The 24,860-nt window shown below is 41.2% G+C and overlaps 1 protein-coding gene across 3 annotated transcripts in view; it reads left to right on the forward strand.

The window, feature by feature from the left end:
* sema6a (sema domain, transmembrane domain (TM), and cytoplasmic domain, (semaphorin) 6A) overlaps positions 1–24,860 on the forward strand; it is a 133,705-nt gene that overhangs the window by 86,379 nt on the left and 22,466 nt on the right. For 2 of the 3 annotated variants that reach the window (XM_088410906.1, XM_088410915.1), the window contains exons 8-17: positions 20–139; positions 1,030–1,118; positions 3,282–3,499; positions 6,663–6,794; positions 10,872–11,027; positions 13,598–13,771; positions 16,248–16,388; positions 16,480–16,554; positions 22,634–22,692; positions 23,820–23,840. In XM_088410906.1, coding sequence (XP_088267032.1) covers positions 20–139; positions 1,030–1,118; positions 3,282–3,499; positions 6,663–6,794; positions 10,872–11,027; positions 13,598–13,771; positions 16,248–16,388; positions 16,480–16,554; positions 22,634–22,692; positions 23,820–23,840 — 1,185 coding nt within the window. Of the gene's footprint in view, positions 1–19; positions 140–1,029; positions 1,119–3,281; positions 3,500–6,662; positions 6,795–10,871; positions 11,028–13,597; positions 13,772–16,247; positions 16,389–16,479; positions 16,555–22,633; positions 22,693–23,819; positions 23,841–24,045; positions 24,067–24,860 lie in introns of all 3 variants that reach the window. The other variant, XM_088410900.1, reaches the window with a different exon arrangement.

Here is a 24,860-nt window from a genome sequence, read left to right on the forward strand (position 1 = left end):
TCTCTCCATCCATCTCCAGACGGCAAGCTGTACTCTGCCACGGTCACCGACTTTCTGGCCATCGATGCGGTCATCTATCGTAGCCTTGGAGATAGCCCGACTCTGCGTACGGTTAAACATGACTCCAAGTGGCTAAAAGGTGATATGCACAAACACGCACCCACACAGAGTTTCCATCGAGCAGTCCATTTCACTTCACCCTTACAAGATGGTTGCCAAAAGTTGGGTTTTCATAAGCTATATACTAAAACTGACACTAAATACATTACGTCAATGGCTTTAACACTGGTTAAGAACTATCACTATTTGTACAAATATTGTAATGGCTGGTGAACGCAATATAGCACATGCAGAAGAAAATAAATTGGAAAAAAAACATTTAAAAAAAAGCAAAAAAAAATCCAATTCACTGAGTGAATACTTTGATGCTAACTAAATAAACTGAGTGAACTGAATGAATACTTTGAGGCTAGATAAATAAATTGAGGCTGACATCACTTATAATACAGTGAATACAAAAGGTTTACAAGCCCTAACCCTAACACAACCCTCGTGTTGATATGCAAAAAGATTGATGAATCATTTCAATTTCTTTTTCCACTTCTAACCTAACCTGTACAACTCATAAAAATACATATATTTTAGAGGGTAGATAACATTGACAACTCTTGGATCCAATTTTCACACACGTGATTCTATACGTTTGGGTGTTGTATCACTCTCCTGTTGTATGCTAATTTTGCATGTTAATTTTTGCCGACCTATTATACCAGAAATTGATGCGCCGCAAGGCAAAGCAAGCGTAAGTCAAGCCTGTCAACCATCAGGGGAGAACCTCCTTTAGCCTGTATGAAAATGCTCGAGCTAACAAGATGAATGAGGCACTCAAGGCATCGACTTATATTTTCCCCCCTTGAATATCATGACGTGACATGGTTGTTGTTTATTGTGAAACATGTCACACCTCTTGCTGCAACAATTTTGATTCCTTTTTTTCCCCCATATCTTCTTCCATCTTTATCTTCTCAGAGCCGTACTTTGTGCAGGCAGTCAATTATGGAGATTTCATCTATTTCTTCTTCCGGGAGATTGCCATGGAGTACAACACAATGGGAAAGGTAAGCAATGGCTTCAGTTCTTTGCTATTGTTTAACTCCAATCTGTGGGGTCATAAGCAGGAAGTATGGCCAGAAACTAACAGGATATGCAAATATAGTTACCCTGGAAGCATTCCAAACATTTTTCAATAGCGGATCAAGGGCAGGACGGAGGGCCTAAAATAAACTTGGAGAACCCTTTCATGAAGTCTAAAAATTCTCCTTGAATTGCACATCTGCATCCGTCTGATACTGCTCCAATCTTCTCAGAGATTCCTGAGTAGAATTCCTCTAGCAGAAGTGAGATGGAGAGGGATCGCAACAAAGACACTCTCTTTTTAAACCGTTTGATTCATGTTGGAATCAGACGGGCGCAAGTTAATTGGAGAGCAGGTAGAAGAAAATGTAAAATGGGTCTGCACATAGCCTATGCATTTTCAGAACAAGTGGAACACATTAAAGAGAGGAGAAAAAGAAGTGACGAAATGAGCTAACGAGAAACTCTGGAATAATGGATTTTCCCACTAGAAGTGACTGACGGCAGCGTTCAGTCTTGCAAATTGTTTTAAAAGCGGTATAATTAAGCATGAAGTGAATTAACTGAACGATTGATCATTTACTGACGGATAACCCGCCATTAGGAAACACACAATTGGCGTTCATCTGTGTATAAAAACACTCAACCTGTGCTTAATAGCAAACTGGTGAAAGCCATTGCAGTGGTTAAGTTTGCTCGAACATTAAAAATTGATGTGAAAGCCAGCTAAGACCAAATATATGATCAGTCTTCAGTGCGAATAATTGTGAGTAGTGTATAATTTACATTTAAGCAAAGTGCGACTTTTGTCAAGACGTGTGACGGTATGAAGTGCAGTGAGTAAAGCTGACACCTTGTCACATATTCACTTAGTCGCAGTGTCACCGGTTATCACAATGTTTCTGTAATCTTACATTGGACGTACAGTATGTGAGTGTTTGCCGAAGGAGGAGGTTGTTGGAAAGGCTGTATCTAAGCGCGTGTGTTCTCACTCGTTCACACTCTGAGCGTAAGTAGTGTTTTCATGTCATGGTCAGATTTATTGCTCTTAAGTGCATGGTGAATATAGTTTAATTGGGCCTCTCGAGGCTGCACCGAAATTAAAACTCTGCCTTCAACTAAAGCGAGCCATTTTCTATAGTCTGCTGCTGCATGTATTCATTCTATCAAATATTTTTTTTTGATGGTGCTTATATGTTGAGCAGGCACTTCAAGCATTTATTGTCTATAGTTACACAGTCCTACTGAACTGCGCTTACTTGTACTCAAAGCATTTTCATTTACTTACATATAGCAGACTAAGACCTAACCTAGAGGTTAGTTGATTTTGACCTCATTGTTTTCTTTTTTTTTTTCTTTTTTTTTTGTGTCGAGGTAATTACTCCTGAAAAAAAGTATCTCCTGGTGCAACATTATTTGCTTGTTTACGTTTATGTTCAGCAGTTGACTTGAGATGCATTCAATGACTATTAATTTACAGTAGTTGGACTTCTCAAACATCCATAGAAATATAAATATACTAATGCACAGAAGTAATGAATTACATTATGTTAGGTAATTGATTACTTTAGGTACTTAAGTACTAAAGTAATGGATTATTTTAATGCTGGAGTACATGACGTAATTCAAATACTTCAGCACCCGCTTGCCTAAAGCAATGCATTACCACTAGATAGATGGATGGATGGATGGATGGATGGATGGATGGATGGATGGATGGATGGATGGATGGATGGATGGATGGATGGATGGATGGATGGATGGATGGATGGATAGATAGATAGATAGATAGATAGATAGATAGATAGATAGATAGATAGATAGATAGATAGATAGATAGATAGATAGATAGATAGATAGCACAACACAAGGCTGCACAAAAAAAACCCAACAACAATTGGGTAATGGTGAGTGCATTGACTTGGTTAGCGTGTTCGACTGTCATCCAAGATTCCATTCAGCATTAGCCAAAATAATACTACAACCACCAGTCACCAAATCAACTAGGCAGTTACATGTTTTATATATTGCCTGTTGAGAATTAAAATACTTACTTGCCAAGCAGTACATTATCGCTTACGGTGTCTTTGTCAGGAAAATATTGTCCAACCGGCTAATATTCTTCTCCGCCATGATTTCGGGGCCAGGTGGTGTTTCCTCGGGTGGCGAGAGTTTGCAAGAACGACAGAGGAGGCTCACCCCGTGTCCTGGAGAAGCAATGGACATCATTTCTCAAATCCCGTCTGAACTGCTCCATCCCGGGCGATTCCCATTTCTATTTCAACATTCTGCAGGCGGTGACTGATGTCATTCACATCAACGGGAAGGATGTTGTGATGGCCACCTTCTCTACCCCGTATAACAGGTAAGATGAAGTTCTAGATGAGGGTTTCTCAAACTTTTTGGGGAACATGTAAACCTGACTCCAACCTGCAGTTCAATTCAGTGGGAATTAAAATGAGGAATTGTAATATTTCGATAACATTCCTATTATTACTGACAAAAAGTTGTCCTTTTTAAGTCAGGATTTAACTATTATTCGTATAGAGAATGTCTTGAAATTTCTGGGACCCCGATTTGAGAACCGCCCTTTGAGGCCAGCAACAGGTTGCGGTAATTGCTCTAAAGATCAGACACCGATCAGAAGCACGTTTTTGTATGTATGCGTGTATCACCAACGACTTTGCATTCATTAATCCAATTATAAAAACAGCAGCTCATCCACATGGTGACAGGCCGACCTTTCGAAAATGTAAAAAGTGCACTTGTGTGCGTGGCCTTGTGGCAATGTGAGTGTCTACTGGGTCAACATTTACATCTCCAATCAAAACAGTCCTGCTGGCCTTTTAACGCGCAGGTACTTAACCTCTTTTTCTGTTGAACAATTTGTATTCAGCGTAGCCTTGATATTCAAAGGCAGCATCTAAATTGAAAATTACCACCAAGCCATGGGGTTCACGCATATTATTCCCCATTTTATGGCTCCTTTTTTAGCAGATAAGACAATTGCTTGTGACACTGCAATTGCGCGTACTTAATGGACGTTTAAACTCAATGAAGCGATGCCTCTGAAAATGTCTATAAGCACAGCAATTGTATTGTGCATTTCTATTTTCTCAGTAATGGTGGGAAATTAGGGGTAGCATATTTAAACTATTGGCAGCAGATTGTTTTTTTACGTCATTTGATGACTGTCTTGACATTTGCGGAAAAGCAAAGTGATAAATGGCTCATGACGTAGGAGGAAGTCTACATTCCAATTGAAAGCTAGTCAGCCTCAGATTGCATTTTAAAAAACCTGAGGACATTAGGAATTGATTTTTAATAGTGCTTGTCCTTTCAAATTCTGTTAAAACAAAGTTTGCAAAAATATCTTGTTAAATGTCATATCAACTTCCGACTTGTGTGACTGGCTCAGCATTCTATTTGAATGTTTCCACTATATAGTAACAGAATTTTAAAACACACACACACACACAAACTTTTCCCGTCTACTTAAATGCGTAGCCGTATCCATTTTCAATGTAGACAACAATGGTTGTAATTTATTAGCTAATCCAAGCATTAGCATCTTTCTATCTATAATACCGCCATTGTCTGGGATCGTGTCTTTGCGACGAATTTCACCCATGAGGCAACAAGCCTAAAATCCAGCGTGATCATTCCAAAACACACTTCATCATGAAAGAAAGTCTGTTAAGTTTGGATTTTCTGAGCGCTGATGTGTTGTAAAATAGCAAATGTGACTCAGCAATGTGCTATGCATTGTCTCTAGGCAGACAGTTGCCATCACAAGATGTTTTTCTTTTTTTCTCTGCCTCGTTTAATGAATAGCAATAATTTAAAAAATCTGTTGAACATCACAGTGGGCTCATGATGAACGCTGGTGCCCTCGAGGCTTTCGGAGAGAGCGAGTCATGGTGTCCTCATAGGACTTGGCAGGCCTTGTATGCTAAGATCCCACATTTAATAGCACACTGCTAAATATAGTGCACGTAACTCAAAGGGACTTGAGTCAAAAGAGTAATCGGAAACATAAGCTTCCACCAATGATCCATGTAGGAGACTGCGCTTAATTTAATTGGGGTAACACCGTAATGTGGTTTGTCAGTGGCAAAAGTGAGACTAATATTTGTACCCCCGAGGACCCCGTTATTTTAAGACATAGACTAAAGTAAAGCCATTGGCACATTGTTAGTAGATAGGTTTAATGATTATGATTGCATTCTAGATGCATCACATTTGTTTGGGTCATCATGCATTTGTCAATTAGGCTAGGTTCACACTGCAGCCTGAAGTGACACAATTCTGATTTTTTCCATCACAATCCAACCTGTACCTCATCTTTTGATGGCAGTGTGATTGACATGGATCAGCTTATTTCAAATGCGACCCAGGCCATCTGATATGTGGTATTAAATCCGATACGTATCCGATCTTTTCACAATCTGAAAGCCCAGGTCGGATTCATCCGACTTGGACGTAACAAACATGCGACAAACGTCACAAGCACGAAGCAGCTTGAAAAAACACAAAACAACAATAGCGGAACATGGTGGAGAAGTTTGAAATTATCTTGAGGGAGGGAGAACTCAGTGTATTTTCTGTGTGTGTGTGTGTGTGTGTGTGTGTGTGTCTCCAGCAACGTCTCTCTTGTTCGTCGCTGTCACGGCACAAAATGACATGGCCAAATACTGCACCTTTCCCCTCCTTCCCACCTTAAATGTAAGAGAGTGAAAGTATTGTGGCTCCGGTATGGCATCCATTGACGTCACAGTGTCCTCTGTCCATGCGGGACAGTTTCGGGCCATCACACACAGGGCTCATACAGGTCGCATTTATTTGGAAATATGAACTCAAATTCTCAAAAGCTGAGTTCTTGCAATGTTTACAATGTCACAACAAGCTAGCAGCACATTATGTACTGATCTGAGTTTGACCTCATACCATAATTATATTGTGTTGAATATGCTACAAGATACGCTTCTTGCGTTGGCTTCTGGCAGTAATCTGTGCAAGCACGAACAATAAAGAGACGTCCAGTGACTCTGGAGTCAGAAATAATATAGTATTTGGTCGCAATCCAATGCGGTTCAGTCACTCCGTGGGGTCTCCGATGACTCACTGGTGAGGTTTGATGGACTTCAAAACCAATAAGTAGTAGGATCAAGCTGTTAATGATAAGCTGCCTACTCACAGTGAGAAAATACCATGTGTAAATGTGCCAATCTGGGTCTTTATTTATAAGCGGTAAAATTATGTGCTCTGAAATAGCCTTTGAATGAATGCTTGGTTCAGCCTGACATGCTGCATTTTTAATATTTAGAAGACTTATATACTGCACAGCATTTGTGCTGCGATTTGTCAACGCTAACATTCAAATGCATGCTTATGAAGCCAGCTCTCTCTGGGGATATTGAATGTTTTTTTTTTTCTCCCTACCTCCGTGTGCTCGTCTGGCCTTGGCAAGGTGGACCTTTGATGTGTTCATTCATCAGTGCTTTTGTGTTGTGTTTGTGCGGTGGCAGCATTCCAGGCTCGGCCGTATGCGCCTATGACATGGCGGAGGTGGCCAACGCTTTCACGGGACGCTTCAAAGAGCAAAAATCCCCGGACTCCACCTGGACACCTTTTCCTGAAGAGCGGGTTCCCAAGCCAAGGTACTACTGAAGCTAATTAATCAGTGCACACATGCGCCACACTCACACCCACGTACACACACAAACACATAGTTGATTCAAAATTGTAAAATGTTAAATGCACTTGCACTTATGTAGCAATTTTCTCCCTGCACTGTCCTATCTGTCAAAATCACTTCAACACTGTTTATTTGTCAATTAATCTATTGCACAGTGGAAGGAAGAGCGTTGAAATGATATAGTAAAGTTTAGATGCTCAATGCAGTTATGGAGGCCCATGATGCATGTGGTGGAGTCCCTTTCATCTCGTGTTAATCATATAGTGCACCTATAAACCATTCATCCTTTTTCTTAAAGTGACACCGTGTAAGATTCAGTCCATTTTTCATTAAAAATGAATAAATTCAATGATTATAAATTTTAAAAACCTGCAAACAAATGTGTTCTTAACGACCAACAGTATTTTTTAAATATAATCGTAGGTCTAGTTATCATGAAATTGTATTACATGGGAGGTGGCACTCCTCCAGAGGTTGCCATGTCTTTCATAGCTATGGACAGCAGGAGAAGTGTTTATTGCTGCATTTACCATAATGCCCCTAAAGCTCCCGAAAAAATTACACATACTCCCTTTAACCGCTTTCCCTCTCGAGGGTCCTGTTGGGAAAAAAAACATAAAAGTATAATGCAAAACTACCAATTTGTCTTTCTTTTTCACATTATTGTGAAACCAACCACCTGCTATAGAACAAATACTTGAGAAATGAGATCCATCCATCTGCTCCAAATGTCAATGTTTGTCATGTCATCTTTACAATATTTTGCTTTCTTCCCCCTTTCTGTCACAGAAAAAACATTTTCTATTTTTTCTGTTCAAGTAATTATTGAACTTCCTCAGTGAATAGAGAATATGGTTCTGATCCATGTGTCTGTCTTAATAATATCACTTTTTTTGTGTGTGCCCGGAAATAGCCTGCTGACTAACAAACTGTGGGATAAACAAATTATTCAATTGAATCCATTTCAGATTACCATTTTTTTTGTGATTATTATCTAAGTGGAATTGATTTTCGGTTATTAATGTTTACTTTCGTGGGAGGTCGGCTGCTAGAAAAGTGGATATTGAGGCGGTCCCATCAGTACACTCCTCTTCTAGGTCATTCTCCATTAACCCGAAATCATCCTGCTTGCGAATTGAGGAACAAACACAAGTTGATTTGTATTCACGCAAATTAAGTGGACCTTTGATTGTACACTGTTATGTAGTGCTAGCACACACAAGCGACCCACATCAATGAGGAGCTCGCATCAACAAATGAAGCATGAGCTCGTTTTACAGATGCTTGGCTAATTCCACAAACGCTCCAGCCTGATCAATCAAGTGCCCGCTAATTAGTCAGCAAAGAGATACTCCAAACTTCTTGACAAAAACGAACAGATTTACTACAAAGACCGATGCTACAGTAATTGCTTCCAAGCAGCGCGTGCATTTGCGTCTGCTTCAGTCCGACCGAAAAGGCGGTTCCTCAGCGCATAGCATCTTATTGTGCGATTGAGCGTAGGTGTGAGCTAACCTTCTCTTCCCCTCTGGTCAGATAAAAATCAGACAGCCAGCCGGTTGTTTTTTGCCGTGATTTATTTCATTTTCATCCTCTGGAGCCTTTTATGTGGCGGGAAACAGACGGAGGCCTGATCGGCAACCACAGGTCTGGCCCCGCAGCAGGCTGCTTCTCCATGTGTTAGACTCCCTCTCATACCATTTACACGCTTCTCATACGTAAAGCGCTTGTGTTTACGTTCTGCTTGCCATATGTCTGCCTACATAAATGAAGCTATACTGCACACAGAAGCTTCCGAGCACTCGTTGTCACTGCCCTCATTTGCCAACATTATGCAAACGCTGCCCTCTTAGAAACATCAGTCCGCCAAGGGCAAATAGCCCGCCAAATTAAGCGTTACGGTTAAGGAATCTTTGTTTCAAGTGCCTGTTTTTAGAGCTCCTATGATGTGGTGATTTAACACTTAAGGCATGGGAATAAATCCTCACAAGGCCCGCCGGCTTGCTGGTGCCTATCCCAGCTGACTGGGTATTAGACAGGGGACACTCTGAACTGGTTGCCAGACAATTGCAGGGCACACCGGGACGAGCAACCATTCACGCATCCAATCACACCTAAGGACAATTTAGTGCCCGAAGAGAACCCACGCAGGCTCGGGGGCAACACGCAAACTCCGCACAGGTAGATTTGAACTCGGGTCCCCGAACTGGAGGCGGATGTTCTAACCACAGCGCCGCAAGAATAAATGAAAAGTTCATATTTAAAAAAAAAAAGCTGATTCGCATCTTTGGGATGTGGATTGCAAACACTCCTGCCATTTTTTCCTAAATTGAAAATTATACTCTATGATTGGGGCTTCATAAACGATAACATTAAGCATGAAGAGAAAGTCCCTGTCGTACAGTCAAATGGTTTCTTTTTTTTTTTAACTTTAATTCACAAAGCATATTTTTTTTTAATCCATTTTCAAAATTAGACATAATTGAAATGTCTGATATGTTTGATTTTGCATGTTGTTGACGAGTTGAAGAGATATTTTTGGAGACTATGTTCTTGCTTGGTCTAGCTATGTTCCTGCTGTCTCGTCTGCTATCTTATCTTGACTGCGTTGGACAGCTGAGCCCCCACACCCAAGTTGCCAGGAAAACAACCTAGTGACTATAGGATTTCATTCAAACAAAATTGTTGGCCTTCAGACAATCATTTCACTGTACAAGATCTGCCTAGCAACATTTTTTCTGTGTAATGCTAGCTAGCAAACTTCAAAATATGATTTTAAACATTTTTTACTGCATACTTTCTCTGCTAACATGCTAACATTTTCTGCTCACTTGTTGATTAAGGCGCTTACAGCCAGCAGCAATGTAGTTGGAGATCACACAGGACCGATTGACAGATTCTCCATTAGCGTATTGACATATTACATGGTTGTCAGACTGACCATGATGCGCCAACCATTAACCATTTGCCCTCTGCAACCACAACATCTCAACTTTGATTTCACATGTTTAAGTTCGTAAGTGGGCGCCGGCCCTTTGCGTGACTGGTACTTCGTATATCCAATAGCCCTGAGAGCGGGTGTGGAATTTATGGCGTGGCATCCTATCAAAGACTGTGCTGTTAAAATGTTTTACAAGCTCTCGAAGGTGAGATGCCTGCAAAGGGGAACCGCCATCAAAAGCGGTTTCGCATTTACAACCATCTCACCTTCTCACTGTAAGACATTTGATAGACAGCATGTCACTTGATCCTGTAACCAAAGAGAATCAGACACCGCTTGTCCTCAAAGCCTCTTAGGCATTAGCTACAGCCACACAGTCAAATCTGATACTTAACATTCTGCCCTTCATTTCATCGTTTGTAACAGTGCATCATACTTGCAGGTGTTTAATGTTTTGGTAATGAGCTCAATGAGTTGAGCAGAATGTTACAAACAGCTTTCTCTTTCTCGCTCTCTCTTTGTCTCGATGTCTCTCTCGCTACAATACTAACTACAGTACAACTACATTAACAAAGGAGTTCAAATCCCTGTGAAGACTGAACTGTCCACAGAAGTCATGGAACACCATTGTGTTGGGTTTGTGTTCATTTGGCGACACAAGTGATTTGGTCCAAATCATTTGGACCATACAATTTTTGATTCTGTGATTGGGGTGAATGGGTCAGTCGTGTCTCAAAATGATATAGGAGGAGGAGTAATTATCCTTCCATAAAAGTAATAAAAAAACCTCTGTTAAAATAACATGGAGGCATTCTGGATTAAGGGGTGACGATCCGGCTTGACTCGAAATGCCTCTATCTGAATTTTAATCTGAATTTCCACACACATATAATGGATTCTTTTGGTAAAAATTGTCCATGTATCAGTTGCATAATCCTATGAAACCCAAAAATAAATGCATTTGAGAATTACTGCTCATTATCTCAAATAGGAATAGCTCTAAATTAGTTCAAGATATAATCAGATGTTGTGACCATTCATCGTCTTAAAAAAGCAGTTCCTTATTTTTTTCATTTTCTCTTTTCTTCCCATTTGCAGGCCTGGCAGCTGTGCCGGCAGTCCATCGTTGGAGAGGTATAAAGTCTCCAATGAGTTTCCTGATGACACGCTTAACTTTATCAAGATGCATCCCCTGATGGATGAGGCAGTGCCATCCATTGCCAACCGGCCCTGGTTCCTCAAAACGATGGTTCGGTAAGTATTGCACACTCCAAAATCTGTTGTCATCAGAGCCTCTTTGGAGCAGCACAACACTTAGGTGAAGAGCTACTCTGAGATGAGACTCATTAAAACGCAGCGGCGCTAACGCCACGGGCCAGCTGGTGTCCTGTTTTCACCGTTATGAGCTGCACCGTTCTCTTATTCCCCCGCAAGATCTCCAAATAATGCAATAAAGATGCACTTAATGGTCCGCGTTACCTTTGTGTTAAGTCAAATGCGGTTTAAAAGCAACATTATTTTCAGACGTGTGACTCCAGAATAGTGTAGTTAGTTTATTAGTTTGGTAGGTAGGTATTTTATCAAGTATTTATGCAGCTTGTCTTAAAACTGGGCACTCCAAGTCCTTTCTGTTTTTATGTTAAGCTGTTTGTCAAGGGACATTCTTAATTATCACCTCAACCTATTATTATTACCTGAAACAAAAGCTTATATTTGTATCCTTTTCTATTCCCTAAGCAACAGTTAAGCGGGATTATAAACAAAAAATATTCACAAAGCGTGAGAAAAAAATGATGTTATTTCTCTCCAAATATATGCAAAGACTTTCATCTGTTGTTTTTCAAAACCAGTGCATGGTTGAATGTTTTTTTTTTCTTCAACAGCAGCACATACAGTATATCTCAAGCACACCTTGAGTCCAACATTTTTTTTATTGTTGTTATAATTGAATTGCTGAAGTTCTCGGCATACATTTGACAAACCTCATCGGTGGTAGAAACACAGAATAGATGAGCGACGTGAAAATTGGTCCTGGCTTTTTGCAAGTTATCATCATCCTCATCGCGCATCATGCAGTGGTCTGACCTACATAGCGACAAGGCTCGTTTTAGAATACGAACACTTATCATCAAGGTTAGAACTGCCATTTTCTTTTCATCAACGCACCGTGATGAAAACACACATCATTCTTTGGTTTTACATAATAACTGTTTTACTTCATTAGGAATGGCGCTACAATGAGCAGTGCTTTGCATGCGAGTTAGAGTTGGCAGTTAAAAGCCTTATGTAAGCTAAAAAAAAAGCGCCGTTGATGCGTATGGAGGGAGCAGAGTGAGGTCTTTTATGATAGCTGTCAGTGTCCCTGTGTAGAGTACTGGTTTTATGACGAAACATGGGAGACACTCTGAAATCCACTTTTTTGGGTGCTGCAACCTCAACTGAGTGAGTACAATGACTCAAAGAATTAAAGGATATGACAAGGAGTCTTCTTGAGATAGAAACAACAGAACATCCTTCATGCGTCCTTGAGGCCGTCTGCCTTCTTTCTCTCAAATCAAATCCCACCAACCGGCCTTGGCTCCCCGCAGATTCTTGACTGCATTTAAAACCACATTGGCTCTTCAGACTGCTGTTATTGTTGATTTGATTAAGAGCTCCAAGCAGTTTAGGAGGCATTTAGACCAAATGCATGGACGACGAGGTTGAGAGAATGTGACCTTCTTTTGCAGACTACATTGTAAAGTGAGGTTAACGTACATATTGCCTCAAATTTGTTTTCCATCTTGCTACTCTTTCTTTCACAGCAGAATGCACATTTATTGCATTTCTGAGGTTTTACCATTCTATGAAGTTTTGAATATTGCTAGTACTTCTTTTGGTTCCAGAAAAGGAGCAAAATACACTTCCTGGTTTGTCACTGCAGATAACAGCTACACTAGTACATGTCACTGGAGGCATAAAGAATATACACAGTTTAATATTGTATTACAGTGTATATAAGTACTTCTATTATTACTTTATCCATGGCCATAAGCTATTGAGGGAAAACATTAATAGGAGATGCATATCTTGCAACTTTCTCTTTGCAGGAGTCAGTGGACCAGCTTTTTTAAAATTGCATTTTTTTTAAGCGAAATCAATCAACAAGATTATTCCGGCCCTGCTGTGCCACTCGTGCTTTCGACTTCTGAGCTAGCTGATGAAAGGCTCGCTGATTGATCCTGTGATCTTTGTGCAATGTTGCACGCTTTCATTTTACTAGTGATAAATTAACCACACACATCTCGATGAGAGTCGTCCAGAAGATAGAGGTGAAAGGTGGGAACCTGCAACTTTATTTTCTGCTGGTGCTTTTCATTGCCATCTGTTACCCATACAGAATAAACAGAAGGCTTTGCTGGTGTGGAAAACAGCTAGCTCCCCGAGTTAAGCAAGCCACACATCAAGCAGCATGACCAAATATGACTGAAATCCACATTTGTGGTAAATCCATGCATGTGTTGCAGTGTAAAAACTGTGACCTTTTACAAGGTTTTGCGGCTCCACAAACACTATTCTGTACTGCATTTATTTTTTATTCAAAGGCAAAAATATAGTGAGATTGTCAATTTGTCAAGGAAGATGCAAAGAAGATGGATGGATGAATATTAGGAGGTTTGCAGTGAAACCATTTTTTAAACACCCTGACTTACAGATTGGGACTAATAACAGCTAAGCTACATTCACCCACCAGTCTATGAATCAAACCTTCCTGCATATACTGTATTAGTATTTTTCAATCGAACCATAGGAAGTGAATTACGTGTTGGTATTTTGTTTTTCAGCTATCGCCTGACACGCATTGTGGTGGACAGTGAAGCGGGCCCCCATAAAAACCACACTGTGGTCTTCCTGGGATCTGAGAAAGGCATCATCCTCAAGTTCCTAGCTAAGATGAACAAAGGCTTCTTAAACGACAGCTTATTCTTGGAGGAACTCAACGTCTACAATCCTGACAAGTATATATTTATAGAATTTGTATTCATACACATTTCTATTTCATACACAACCAGCCCCAATATCCTACTCCCCCTGACCCAACATCTGCAGTAGAACCAGCCAAGCAAATGGCTGCTCTATCATTTGAAAAAGAGTTTCATCAGGTTACACTCGACCCAACCGCAGATCCTAAATTAAAGACATCAAGCCTGAGGCTCTGGGTAACGTAGTTGTGTGGTCGGCGACCGCAGTAGAGCCCAGCTCCTCCAAAACGCACGGCTGATTAAAGGAAACACACGTGCACACGCTCACATTGAGGTCTGTGTTTGTCTTCAGAACGTGCCGGGTGAGCTCGTCTAATACGTGACACGGCTGCCAGTTCGTGCACAGACATGCGTGTGTTGAGTGGGGCTGCTGAGTGACGAGTCATTGTGAATTTGGGATATAAAAATCAACTCCAGCCACATTTCTAACCCCGCCAAGGCAAATGTTTAGTGCCGGGACAATGGACGAGGGTGAATGAGCAGCCGTACCATCAACCGGTGCGAGAAATAATGCATCGGAGAGGTCAACTCAATTCCTCTCTGTGGACATCCGCCCAGCTCTGGAAATAAAATCATTTTGCCTTGTTCTTTCCAGGGTTAGTGTAGTCTGCATTTTGTACTTTTTATAGATTTACTTCTACAGTATTTAAATAGATAGAATACTTGTTGTGTTTAAGATCAAATCAAAAGGTCGATGAGTATTGTTTAAGTAAGCAAAGTCAACTACAATTTTCAAGCAATGATTTGTCTTTCCGTCTACTGTACGGACATACACTATTAAATGCGTTTAAAATGAACCTGGAAGGCTCATGTTAGATATTCATTGGCAAAGATGAAAACAAAGCACATTGGGGCTATAATTATAATTATGTTTTGGTTAAATTTACAAATGTAAAATGCAGATTCAGTTAGTTCTCATTTTTTGTAAAAACATGTTCATTTTTATTGTATTTTGAGAACAAAAAAATGTATATTTTCACTGAACTATAATAACATAACATACATCACCAGGTTTATTCGGTGGATGCAAGAAATTATGTATGGTGTATACCGTATCTCAATCCTTCAGCAGAAATACTAGTTTATCTGCGAGCAGCATGTGGTGAAAGGCAGAAGAAATGTGTGCTCTCTCTATTTGTCTCGCTCTCTCGCCCCCCATTTCTCCCGCTTTCTCTCGCTTTTTCACCGTTTTCAGCTTTCACCCTGACCATATACTATATTTCCCAAAAGACACTTTTCAGTGGTCTCAAGCTGAGTCTGCATGTAGACAAAAGGCCACATTGCACAGAAAAATATATGCTTTCAAAAATACCCATGTTCGTGCAGACATGGTATTAGACAGCTGAGACTGGGGGGGAAGGAGTGGCGTGGACTTGACAGGGGCGGCTTTCAAGGTCGCCGCTGTTTGTTTCCCAACATACTGCGGCCATGTGACGTGCCTTATGGAGGGGATGAAGGGCAGAGCCCTGCCGCCTTCCCGTATCGCCCTCTTTCTCTCCCCGCGCCGCTCCCCAGCTAGCTGAGCAGCGGTCGGCCGTCGGCCATCTGGCATCACTCGAGTACAGTAAGTGACTTTGCCCGCATTCTACCCTCTGGCTGGCGTTAGCTGGATCAGCACGCGCCCGATTGCCGAGCATTACCCAGTGTAGATGGACTCTAAGCTCTAATTGAGAATGTTAATGCGGCACCAAAGCACTGCAAGGGGGGAGGATTAATCCCAGGATGGAGAGAGGAAAAGATGGAGAGAAGGGATGGAAAGAAAGATGCCGGGCACGCCCAAAGGGATTACGGTTCGCTCCTATGGGGCCGGGCGAACAAAGACTGGCGGGGGACAGAGGAAGTGGATGGTGGGGGGAGTGGATTGTGTTTGTAGGTTTTACATTTAAGTGCAGTGTTACTGCTGACTGCTCACCCAGGCCATCTGTGGTACCTATATCACTTTGTTCTTTATCTCCGTCCATATCCCGCTCTGCTTTTGACCTCACGGCTAACCATCCCAGCGTTATCTCATCATCCTCTACCTCGTCCTAATCGCACCCATTTTTTAAGTGAGCATAAATGAGCGGTCAAATCTTGTTTTGCCACTTAACAGCAAACTTATCTCTTGTCTTGAAAGACCTCGTAAAGTGAATTCAGAGATCTGTTTTCTCGACATTTCTCTACATAGATTAGACATGTTTGAAAAGAACACTGAACACATTCCCTTCCCCCATGTAGGAATTAAGCACCTACAATGTTCAGTTTGCTGCCTTGCAATCTCTACACCCTAAAATGCATTTTTCCTTTGGCTTATTCACTGGCGTGGCAACTTGCGAGCGCCTTGTTGCTGGTCTGAATTGTTCACGACACTCTTACACTCTTACACAAGTTACAAGACACATTTATTTCCACCATACGGGGATTTCAAATCAAACAAGTGCCCCACATTCTTACTCTGCTGTCCCTGCTATAGGTGCAGTATAGACGGCGTGGAGGACAAGCGCATCGTCAGCATTCAGATCGACACCAAGAGTCATGCCTTGTGGGTGGCGTTCACTTCCTGCGTGGTCAAAGTGCCGTTGTCTCGCTGCGAAAGGCACGGAAGATGCAAGAAGTGAGTTTGAAATTCATTTGAAACTCCCCAAAAACGGGTTATCCAAGTGTTTGGACAGCTGCACAGATGAATGTCTTTTTGTGTCACCTAGGTCCTGCATCGCCTCCAGGGACCCTTACTGCGGTTGGGTGTCGGAAGGAGCATGCAGACAAGTGATTGACACCAAGTAAGTCAGAGTGTTTGATAAACTATGGATGAGATGGACTCAGGGTTCATTTTTATTGTTTTATAGTTTTTATTGTTTTATAGTTTTATAGTTTTATAGTATAGTTAATGCCGAGCTGATATGGATAGACGAGCAGATTCACCCTCCTTGCGTTACTTTCAAAACATCGGTTTAACCTTTTGCTGTTGCGTACCATCGGTTATGGCGGTATTCTCCACAATCTTTTCTTTGCCGAATGGCTTCGTTTGACTTCTGCCGGCGCGGTGTCCTTATCATGGCCTTCATGCTGAGTTTTAATTATAGGAGACAATCATTTTTGTGCATTGCTATTGTGTAGCCCGTTCCAACTGATGACACTGGAGGTGATGCGGTTTTGTTGTGGCAAACCAACTTTCCCCAATGGGGGTGAGGAGTTCTCGCTGTCCTTGCCTGGTTAATATAATACTGTGTATAGGATAGGTTCACTTAAGACTCTAAATTGCCCATAATAATTATGTGGGGGTAGGTGACATTGTAAAAGCACTCAGTGTCGCGAAGGGAGCGAAGCACAGTGCAACCCATTTACTTTCCTATACCTTTCACCACTTTGTTTTTCTATTTTTGGCCACACAGAATACCCGTTCACTTTGCACATTGGACATCTGAAGATTCGAATCTGAGCTCTGCTCTATCTCCGTTGGATTTGCATGTGCTCACTGTGATTGTTTGGGTTTTCTCGTAGTAGTGCGCCTTCCTCTCGCTTTCCGAAAATATTTGTGTTCGATTAATTGAAGAATGTAAGTTGTCCTTAGGTGTGTCTATGAATGTGAATGGGTTTACTGTATACCTACATTTAACTGGCAACCAGTCCGGGTCACACCGAAAGTCACTTGGGCTATAGGATGTAGGAAATTGATGGATGGATGGCCCCTTGAGTTTGCATGATCAACACTGCGTCTTTAGCTGAAAACAAGTAGCTACCTTTGCAGAATTGTGAGGGGTCATTAAATCAGCAGTCCACTTCGCTCTCATGAGTGAATGCTCAAACTCTTGAAACAAATCTGACCTTATTAAAATTGATAGTTGTATCATAAATGTTTTGTATCCATAAATTATTCAGTAGCCTTGCAAAGAAAGTAGGTTGAAGATTTTGGAAAATTGATCTGCCTGGGGTTAAATCCATCTCTCGCCCAGTGCCAGCTGGGATTTGCTCCCGCTCCTTGCAAGTGGTGCATGTAATAGATGGATGGAAATCATTTAAAATTAATATGAGATAGAAAGTTATAGTTGGATTGGACACTTAGGCCGTCAACTTCTTTTACTTCCAATTTAGGCTTAACAAGTATTTTGGTCCGATGAATTTGAATGCAATCCTCACTGTATTGAAAGTCCATACAAGCCTTTTACAAGTTTTCCAATCCAAGGTTCTACTTTCTTTGTAATGCCTGGTAGCCTTCATCTTTGGATTCGACACGTCTGTGAGCGTTCTAATTTTATGGTGTGTAAGTGCAATTTCCCTCAGCTGCAAATGCTATTGGAGGGCCGAATGGAAGGAAAATGCTGTTCGCTGCCCGGCCAGAGGTTGGCTGCTTAGCCCCAGCAACACTTGATGGTCACGCTCACTGTAATTTTGTGGTGGTCGCTGGGACACAGACTCGCTTATACTCTCTGAGAAAACAGTACACTGTAGCTTTGTGGTGGGGGAAACTTTTTACACATGAAGTCACGACAAAAGGTTTGGTGCCCCATTGGTTATTTGACATGGAATGAATGTGATCCCTGTGCAGCAAAATGATCATTCTGCTGCGCCAATTCTCCCAAAGGCGCACATGACACGAGGACACAAAAAGTCACACCCATGCTGTTATTTCGCCACGCCGAGCCGGCAGAGAACTCTGATGGAAGCAGCCCGACACAGGGCCAGTAATAGCTATCTCCGCAGCAAAATGCCTTATTGTTTCCAGTCAGTTGTGAAAAGATCATGTTGCTGTGTATTTGCAAGGCTGCAAACATTGAAAGCTGGCAGGTGATGAAATGCCCCAAAAAAAACACTGCAACACTTTCTATGTCATCAAATACAAATGCTTGGACATCGGGCCCTTTGCTTCGCACTTGGATGCCTCGAGCAGTTTTCCCTTTCTTTCAAATATTAGCGGGATAAATGTGGAAAAATAAACAACTGGACATGTGAAACACAAGTGCAATGCCCTGGCTTTTCTTAAAGGCACAAACCTCTTGGCTCCCTGTTGACAAATGTCATTCGTGTGCAAGACTTCAGCCTCCGGTGCCAATGTCTTATTTATTTGAGGCATACAGTAGAGCCCGCCAACAGCAACAAGCCGTCTTTGCTGTATACAGGTGTCATCACATTCTTTTTCTGGCCCTTGAGCGCTTTCTCCAGCATGACGCCACTGGCCAGCATTCACTTTTCAAAGTTTTGGACTCTTGTCCCACTGGAAATGGTTTTGTTGGAATCATATTCAATTATCCAAACGCTTCACTTAGAGGAACCCAAGTCAGAAATGTTTTTTACAACAATATGTTCTATGCGGCCCCATTAGCGTAAGCGCAGTATTCTAATTAATCTGGCTGTCACCTGAAAAGGACATTGAAGTTCCTCAGGGGCTCAAGTAACAACCAATGACAGCTCAGCTCCATGGAGGGTGCTGCAAAGAAAAAGAAAAACATGTGCAGATGCTAATTAGAATGACTTGTTGTCTAGACTAGTGGAGGATCATAAAACATGTTATTGGAGGGAAGATTTTTGACTTGACTTCCCCTTTCATTGGATTTATTATCGCACCTGTGAGTGTCCAAATTTACTGGATTTCATAAACAATGAGAGGATGACTTCTGGGATGCATTGTCGTCTTCTACAGCAAAGCATTTCTTTTGATTGAATCATTACTTAAAAAAAAGCAGTAGCCATCAAAATACCGTAGTTTCTTACTTCTTCGTCTTGTACAAATTCCTTTCCATTTAATTTGAGAGCTTCCTCCTTGCTTTCGTTTATTGGCTGTATCCTCACATTTTCTGGCTCTCCTCCCTACTTTCATCGGCCTTTGTGTTAGGGTGACCACGTTGCCATGTGGAGTTATGTCTCTAATACAAGCAGCACGGACACTCCTACGCCACTGCAATATGGCTTCAAGCCACCCCCGCCCCCTGTGTCTATTCTTGTGATCTCAGATCTGCTAGCCCTCTACAATTCTGCACATTAAGTTTTTCCTGTAAATGGACTGCCAAGTGAAAGTTGTCTTTCAATGTTTAGCCATGAATCAAAATGAAAAATCTACTCCAAATCACATACTCATTTTGAACATTTTTTTTTTCAGTGATGTCGCTACATGTCAATTGAATGATTAATTACAACATCATTGCGATATAATACTTTCTGTGCTACTATGTATGTCATATCTCACATGATAATTCCATCTGAGCCAAATGCCCCGGTGACTTCCTCTAATATACAGTGAAAGTTTAATTTAAATATGCATGAACTTAACCCTCAGCTGAATTGTTTGTGGCGTTGAAGTCCAGCACGCTCTTCTGCTGTTTCCATGTTGCAGCCACTTCAGGACCAATGGAACAACAGCAACTGGTCAACAATAGACTCGGTAGAACAATAGAGTCAATGCTTAATGTTAAATCTTAAGAGAAAACTATGCAATGTTTACCATGTTGTTTCTTACGTTGATTTGAATTGGAATTCCAGTGGAGTTGTAGATTCCACTGTTTTTGGTTTCGGGCAGGGGTGTCAAACCCATTTTACCCAAAATGTACTTCTAGTTTCTGTCGGAGGACCATTATTATGAAGTCAAATAATTTAAGAATGATCGTCACACATTTAACTAGTTTGGAGATCAAAGGCCAGTATAAACTGTTCAAAAGTGGGATTTGTAACAAAAAATGTTTGTTCTTTCCCTAAAAACAACTTTTAAAGGGCCAATGTGTAAGATTTAGACTGTTTTTCATTACTGACAGCAGGAGGTGCTGCAGGTGCTGCATTTACCATTATCCGTAGCTATAACAAACATGGCAGCCTCCAGGGGAGCGCCCACCCCCCAAGTAATAAAATTTAATGATAACTAGAGCTACGATTATATTTAAAACACACTGTTGGTCATTAAGAACACATTCATTTGCAAGTTTTTGAAATTTAGAATAATTTCATGTATTCCTTTTCAATGAAAAATGGTCTAAATGTTACACATTGTCCTTTTAAAAGTTGAAGACAACTTGCAAATTTTATACACCTGTGATCAAATGAACGCATCCATAAAATTCGGCCTAGCAACAAACAGCTCACAATTGTTTTTATCTTTTTTTTTCTTGCTGTATAAAACCAGCACTCCTGTCCAAGAAAAATCCTTAGGAAAACGCCATTTGGCACATATGCTGCAGAGAGGGGTCAGGGTTTACAACCACTGTGAGGAAATCTGGTGCTTAAAAATGCTGGCAAGGCTCTCAAGCTGAGAAGTGCTGCTGGTGACTGAAATATAGTTGTAGTTTGAAAGGTTGAATAGGAATTTCCATGAATTGACAGTTACGGTGAAAATCTGTTTGTTATCCTCCATGAACCTTTACTTGTAAGGTTTTGAGAATTTTTTTTTTTCAGAGGAGCCTGGGTTTGTTGTGGGATTGGGATGCAGCAGGCAGATCTCCATGCAGTAATTGTAAGCAGGGTGAGGAAGATGAGAGGCGGGAGGAGGATTGTGAGAAGCTGTCATGCGTGACTGTGATCCTGCTTGACAGTTGGTCCGCTCTGTTTCACAGATCTCCTGCCTGCTTGGTGGTCTTTCAGGCTGAAAACAGGTCTCTGTGCAGATTGAGGCAGAAAATAGCATCTCCAAAAAGCTCCTGCCCCAACCCCCCTTTCACCCCTTCTGTGTCATGCGAAGCCTCTCGAGGTTCGGCTTCACCTCAGTGCACTGCCCTCAGCCTTGTGATTGGGATTCATCTCTGGACAGATTGTGGATATAGAAGAGAAAATAAAATAGCTGAGAGCTATACTTGAGTAAAACTTTGGCAAAAGCACATCTTTCTTACTTTGTAAAACATGACTTTGTGGTACTCAACCTCAAACTAACTTTCCATTTGCTGATAAACTATGTAGAGTAAATGGTTGTTTACTAATGCTGTTTCCATGATCTGGTCACTATGTTGGCATTTTAGTGTGTGCTTGTAGACATCTTGAATTTGTGTCAAAATAAATATATATATATATATATATATATATATATATATATATATATATATATATATATATATATATATATATATATATATACTGTATACATATATTCACTTATTGCAGGGGGGGGGGCATCCAATCCCCATTAACTATGAAACACAAGAGACCAGTGTATATTCATTATCCTCGCTAGCGTCATTGGCTTGCTAGTGTCTGTCCCAACTGTCATAATGGAAAAAAAAAACAACACTTTTTTTAATGTGCCTTCAGAGTGCATGTAAATGTTTTGAATGCTGATGTTTCTTTCACTTCATATAGGCATAAGTGGTGCTTAATCCAATGTACAAAACTCATTCCTGTAAATACACCCAAGGGTACTCAAAAGTTATGTTCGCCACTATTGTTGTTTTGGTAGTTATCTGTGTGAGCAGCAGAGCAGCAGCCGGCGCTCGCAAAAAAATGGACTTTGCAGTAACGAATAACAATTAGACTTAACGGACGCGTATGTATACATTTCATTCAGGGGATTAAAAGTGAAATTTGAAAGTACGGATGTGTGAGAATTCTAACGACAAACCACTGGCAAGAAAAACAATTTGAAAAAAGTGGAGATGTGTCATGTTTAAGTTGGTACCGGCGATGGGTTCCGTGCCAGGTATGGATTTATTTTAGCCTACATGCTTCCTTCGTCATAACCCTTGTCTTGAGACCTTCATGGTGCCTGCTAGGTGTTCTTTGATGGCGTTCCAGTAAAAGGCCTCCTGCAGGCTTCGCTGGAGGATTCTTAGAAATTTGCCGCGTTGGAGGGATGCTTTTGTTGTTGTTTTCCCGAAGCGATGTGACTCGTATCGCGCCGGCTCTTGGCCCGCTTCCCACTGCTGACCATGATGTCTCTGTTCCCTGCAGATCCGCCTTTGAGCAGGACGTGGAGCATGGTAACACAGATGGCCTGGGAGATTGCCAAAGTAAGCGGGCCCTTTTCGCTCTCTTTCTTCGTCCCTTTCTCGCTACCATAACCATCCCATAATACACGCATTCGCTGTATGCTAACTCACACTCTATCCTCTGTTTCTGTCTTCGCTGCTGTCACCTTTTTCCCTCCGCCCATCTGTTCTGCCCTCACAATTCTCTCCTCCAGCATCTTCCATCCATCTGCCCCATTTTCTCTCATCCCACACTGCACTCCACCGCCCTCCTTGCGTCTTTGCCGCCCTTGGTCAGTCAAGTTGCGTGCACCGTAGTGCAAAGACCGTCTTCCTTCTTGCGCGTTGTCGCACAAGCATTCACTGCCACAGTTGGAAAAAGGATTTTGCTCGGCGCTTTTTTAGTAACACAAAAACAGGGCACAGACCTCTCAACCTAATTAGCCAGCCTCAAATGTCATACTTTGTACTCTTAACCCCTTCCTATCAAGATTAGCTTGAATTGACAATCATGATACACTTGCTATTTCAGCATGTTCTTGTTAAACATAAATTCACGTTCCGGGTTGTGTATGTTTCCAATAACAAGAGCCTCACTGGACTTGACCAAGCTTGTTAGCTACAGCACTCACTCCTAAAATAATTTCTCACCACAAAACACTCCACAAACACGCTGGCAAAAAAGAAGCATACCTTGCTATAATTCTCGACCTTAAGGCTTGTTTTTTGAGTGGTCAGAAGTCGCAAAAACCCATATTTGATAACCTAAGTGTGTATTAGGTCAGCCGAAAAGGGAAGAAAATGATTGTACATTGACGTCTTGTAATACAAGTGACCCAACAGGCAATTTTTTTTTTAAACTCAAATCACTCCACAATAAGCAACAGTTAGGCAGATAGTCTGGTCCTCGAGAGCCGTAATCTAAAACTACAATCCCATGTTCTATTTAATTATGTCATTATTGCATCTTTTTATATATGAAGCGTATTTCAATTTTGCAATTCAAACTCATACAAAATGAAATGACTGCATTTGGCTCCACTGCATTTACTGCATTTCAGTTCCATCAGTACAGTACGTTTAAGTGTATTAATTATGTAGTGAAAGTGAAGCTTCTTGAAGGCACGCAGTAACACACTTTTTGCTTTTCTCTTTTTTTCTACTTTCAGATACCTTTGTGGCACTGAATGGTAAGCATTCCAGATTTACTAGAAAGGCAGTCAAATGATTGAGAGCAGCATTTTATCTAGTGCACTGTTTAAATCCGGCCATGCCTCTTCATCTCCTCAATGAATTGTTCCCTCTCAAGAAAATGAAAACTCCTCCCACCTGTAAAGACGGGTTATTAACTACCTCATGTTTAACTGAATTTATGTCATTCCTTCTTTTTGATAGACGTTCCTTCCGGTTATAAAGGTAATGAAACACTCAATCATGGCCGACCCATTCCCCCCTCCCCCAACCCAAGCTGTAGAGGCCCCCCTTATACAGCCCTCTTCCTGTGGCGTTGTAAAAACAATTGGAAACAGGAACATCTACTGTATAATTGAGATTTGGATTTTACTAGCCATATTAGAGCCTGTCATCCTTTATGTTAACACCAACTCCCCCTTCCCTCTATCCCTTATACAATTGCATCGATTAGCCCTGACCTTTGCTGCACTAATTGGATGGATCTGCTTGTTGGTGGTTAAAAGCTCTGATGGTTAACAAATGCAGCGCTTGAGGAAAACGATAGGCATCAACAAAGAGGAGGAAAAGACGGCTTGGATTGTCTCGGATTTGATTCAAAAGTGAACCAATCAAACTGACATGCAAAAAATACATTTCTTCAACAAACATGCTCCTCTCTAGATGGTGCAGTCAACAGTTGATGTTAAATTTTAGTAAGTTCACCCTATTTTGATGGGAGTGAATTAACCCAAGTAAATAAACCTTCAACGGCGTATCACTGAAAGACTAAAGTTTATAGATAGACTGCAGAGTGACGAAAATATATTAAAAATGATGGACTAATTGGAAGGGGGAAAATGAACAATTTGAATGGATGTCATTGCAGTTTGCGCAACAAGGAGTGAAAGCACGTTGGCCGACGCGAAACAATGCGTCTAGAGCGACACGACATAAATTTCCACTCGTTTCACCTGGTCGCAAGAAGTTAAAAAATGTTCAACTTTTGTCAGCAAATCAGCTTTGAGAAAACTCAACGT

This window comes from Hippichthys cyanospilos, chromosome 1 (assembly GCF_059441005.1).
Source record: "Hippichthys cyanospilos isolate Australia breed blue-spotted pipefish chromosome 1, RoL_Hcya_1.0, whole genome shotgun sequence".
Taxonomy (NCBI): domain Eukaryota; kingdom Metazoa; phylum Chordata; class Actinopteri; order Syngnathiformes; family Syngnathidae; genus Hippichthys; species Hippichthys cyanospilos.